Source organism: Heterodontus francisci, chromosome 9, assembly GCF_036365525.1.
Source record: "Heterodontus francisci isolate sHetFra1 chromosome 9, sHetFra1.hap1, whole genome shotgun sequence".
Taxonomy (NCBI): Eukaryota; Metazoa; Chordata; class Chondrichthyes; order Heterodontiformes; family Heterodontidae; genus Heterodontus; species Heterodontus francisci.
Window position 1 is genome coordinate 18,145,111 of NC_090379.1, and position 4,336 is coordinate 18,149,446.

Sequence of the window (4,336 nt, forward strand, 5' to 3'; positions counted from 1 at the left end):
TGTTTGCCATCACCATCCGAGGAAAAAGACTCTCACTATCCACCCGATCTAACCCTCTGATTATCCTATATGTCTCTATTAAGTCACCTCTCCAACGAAAACAACCTCAAGTCCCTCAGCCTTTCCTCGTAAGACCTTCCCTCCATACCAGGCAACATCCTAGTAAATCTCCTCTGCACCCTTTCCATAGCTTCCACATCCTTCCTATAATGCGGTGACCAGAACTGCACGCAATACTCCAGGTGCGGCCTCACCAGAGTTTTGTACAGCTGCAGCATGACCTCGTGGCTCCGAAACTCAACCCCTCTACTAATAAAAGCTAACACACCATCTGCCTTCTTAACAGCCCTATTAACCTGGGTACAACTTTCAGGGATTTATGTACCTGGACACCAAGATCTCTCTGCTCATCTACACTACCAAGAATCTTCCCATTAGCCCAGTACTCTGCATTCCTGTTACTCCTTCCAAAGTGAATCACCTCACACTTTTCCGCATTAAACTCCATTTGCCATCTCTCAGCCCAGCTCTGCAGCTTATCTATGTCCCTTTGTACCCTACAACATCCTTCGGCACTATCCACAACTCCACCGACCTTAGTGTCATCTGCAAATTTACTAACCCACCCTTCTACACCCTCATCCAGGTCATTTATAAAAATGACAAACAGCAGTGGCCCCAAAACAGATCCTTGCGGTACACCACTAGTAACTAAACTCCAGGATGAACATTTGCAATCAACCACCACCCTCTGTCTTCTTTCAGCTAGCCAATTTCTGATCTAAAGCTCTAAATCACCTTCAACCCCATACTTCCGTATTTTCTGCAATAGCCTACCGTGGGGAACCTTATCAAACGCCTTACTGAAATCCATATACACCACATCCACTGCTTTACCCTCATCCACCTGTTTGGTCACCTTCTCGAAAAACTCAATAAGGTTTGTGAGGCACGACCTACCCTTCACAAAACCGTGCTGACTATCGCTAATGAACTTATTCTTTTCAAGATGATTATAAATCCTGTCTCTTATAACCTTTTCCAACATTTTACCCACAACCGAAGTAAGGCTCACAGGTCTATAATTACCAGGGCTGTCTCTACTCCCCTTCTTGAACAAGGGGACAACATTTGCTATCCTCCAGTCTTCCGGCACTATTCCTGTCGACAATGACGACAAAGATCAAGGACAAAGGCTCTGCAATCTCCTCCCTAGCTTCCCAGAGAATCCTAGGATAAATCCCATCTGGCCCAGGGGACTTATCTATTTTCACACTTTCCAAAATTGCTAACACCTCCTCCTTGTGAACCTCAATCCCATCTAGCCTAGTAGCCTGAATCTCAGTATTCTCCTCGACAACATTTTCTTTCTCTACTGTAAATACTGACGCAAAATATTCATTTACCACTTCCCCTACCTTCTCTGATTCCACACACAACTTCCCACTACTATCCTTGATTGGCCCTAATCTAACTCTATTCATTCTTTTATTCCTGATATACCAATAGAAAGCCTTAGGGTTTTCCCTGATCCTATCCGCCAATGACTTCTCGTGTCCTCTCCTTGCTCTTCTTAGCTCTCCCTTTAGATCCTTCCTGGCTAGCTTGTAACTCTCAAGCGCCCTAACTGAGCCTTCACGTCTCATCCTAACATAAGCCGCCTTCTTCCTCTTGACAAGCGCTTCAACTTCTTTAGTAAACCACGGCTCCCTCGCTCGACAACTTCCTCCCTGCCTGACAGGTACATACTTATCAAGGACACGCAGTAGCTGCTCCTTGAATAAGCTCCACATTTCGATTGTGCCCATCCCCTGCAGTTTCCTTCCCCATCCTACGCATCCTAAATCTTGCCTAATCGCATCATCATTTCCTTTCCCCCAGCTATAATTCTTGCCCTGCGGTATATACCTGTCCCTGCCCATCGCTAAGGTAAACCTAACCGAATTGTGCTCACCTACATCTAAATCTAACACCTGGCCGGGTTCATTAGCCAGTACCAAATCCACTTTGTTTTTTGCTTTATTGATTTCTGCTGTATAGTAATTAGACATGTTGACTACCTCGTCTACAAAAAATTCTTAATCTCATTTCATCCTTTAGCTATCTTGTCATCATTTATAGACTATTATTGTACAGAGCCTTGACTAGACCACACTTGAGTACTGTGTACAGTTCAGGTTCGATGCAAAAAAAAAATTCCAAGGATGATACCAGAACTGAGGTTGTAGCTATCAGGAAAGACTGAACAGAGAAGGCTGAAGCGTGACCTAATAGAGGTATTCAAAATTATGAAAGGGTTTAATAGGGTAGACGTAGAAAAAATATTTCCTATTAATGGAGTACAAAACTAAGGGCCATAACTATAAGATGGTCACTAATAAATCCAATCGGGAATTCAGGAGAAACTTATTTCCGCAGAGTGGTTACAATGTGGACCTTGCTACCACAAAGTAATTGAGGCAAAGGGGTAGATAAATACATGATGGAGAAAGGTTACGCCGATAGGATTAAATGCAGTACTGTGGGAGGAGCCCCTTGTGGAACTCATAGTGGCAGACTAGTTGGTGCAAATGGCCTGTTTCTGTGCTGCAAATTCTATGTAATAAGGAGTTATGCAAGAGGCCAACATACATTTGTAATTCCATCTAAATTAACAGTTTTTTGCTTAAACTTTAAAGGGCAGTGGAAAGCTTTGTAGAACCTTCCCGTAGATTAATTCTGATAGAGCCCTTAAATGGGACAAAATTCATGTATTCTGGGAATGGGATGAATGGTCCTTTTTATAAACCTGGCAATTTGGGTTTCCTGAGCTGCAGGTCAGGTAATTGTGTTTGGGTTTAGTTCAGTCTTCCAACACAATTCTGTAAAGTATGGCCTGTTTCAATCAATTTTTAATTTTCAGGTTCAAACTGAATCTAGCAGATTGATGAAATAAAAACTGGATTCTTTAAATATATATGAAACAAGCAAAAACTTTTAATACATAATTGAGTTAAGCATTTGGTGAGTACTACTGAGATATCATTTGCATGAAGTTTTGTTTTGTGTTGCCAGGGGATGGACAGTGGCTTTGCAGGAGGAGAGGATGAGCTTTACACTGTTTATGACCAGCCCTGGAGAAGTGGCAAGGATATGGCCCAAAACGTATACAGGCCAAACAAGAATGCTGATAAAGATACTTACGGCGATGATTTGGACACACTTATGAAAAATAACCGGTGAGTTTTTTAAAAAAAATTCTACTGGGTTTGTATCACCTTTCATTGGTATTACAGAATGATTGGAGTCTGGTTTCAGAGCAGCACGGATGGGCTTAAGCTACGCAGAGAAGCTTAAGATGGTGTGTCAAAATAAAGTCTGTTTTTCCCCTTTGGCTATCAGTTTCTATCTCACTTAAATGCCTTGTAGCAGAAATTATTTTTAAACCCTTCAGTTTTTTAGGAATGTCTCAAATGTTACTTCAATCCCAAAATCTAGCATTTTGTTGAGTTGGGGGTTGTTCTTCATCCCGTATAGTTGGGGCTGTTATATGAAAATGAGGTTTCTTTCCTCAAGACCGTTAAGGGGTTTTTACAGTGGGATATTTTCTGCAACCGTGCCACCTAAATCTCCCACTTCACTATATATTTGGGGTACAGGTGAACTCCTCAGAAACCATAGTGTTGCATTTGGCTGGACTCAGGTGATGGTTATGTTGTGGAGGATTCTTATAAGGTTCTGTTATTAATAGGTGTAAGAATGTTATGACTCAATCTATTTAAGCATTTACTTACTTCCATCCTGGCACAGTAGTTGAGCTGGTTAGGTACCCGTGACTTCACAAATAGGAGTGATGTATAAATTTAAATGTAAACAATTGTTTTTACTTAGGTTTGTCCCTGACCGAGAGTTCTCTGGCACAGACCGCAGGCAGCGTCGTGAAGGCCCTGTTCAGTTTGAGAGGGATGAAGAAGATCCCTTTGGGCTGGACAAGTTCTTGGAGGAAGCCAAGCAACACGGTGGTTCAAAGAGGCCCGAAAGTGGTCGCTCAAAAGAATATGAACATGAGGGAAAGAAGCGAAGAAAGGAATAGCTGGACTGTATATGTAGTACAGCCTTGTGTTACAGTAACATCTAATTCACACCAGTGTCCTAGGTATTTGTTTCTGCATGGACATACTGAATATCATGAGAACACACATCTGGGAAACTGTTAGAGTCCCCTTATGGGAGTTCCATTTACAGAGATGTTTCTGTAAAGTAAACATCAGTTTGGCCACTTTTTTCTAATTAAAAAGCTAGAGCAAGTACCCTAGGTCTGCAAAGCAAGACTTTTTTTTAAAAAAGTAGTCACAAG

The 4,336-nt window shown here is 41.9% G+C and overlaps 1 protein-coding gene across 1 annotated transcript in view; it reads left to right on the forward strand.

Moving 5' to 3' along the window:
* Window positions 1–4,168, forward strand: part of snw1 (SNW domain containing 1) — a 35,261-nt gene extending 31,093 nt beyond the window's left edge. Inside the window, exons 13-14 of the mRNA XM_068038605.1 lie at window positions 3,055–3,218; window positions 3,871–4,168. Of these exons, the coding sequence (XP_067894706.1) occupies window positions 3,055–3,218; window positions 3,871–4,072 (366 nt within the window). The 3' untranslated portion in view covers window positions 4,073–4,168. The remainder of the gene's footprint in view (window positions 1–3,054; window positions 3,219–3,870) is intronic.
* The last annotated feature ends 168 nt before the right edge of the window (window positions 4,169–4,336 follow it).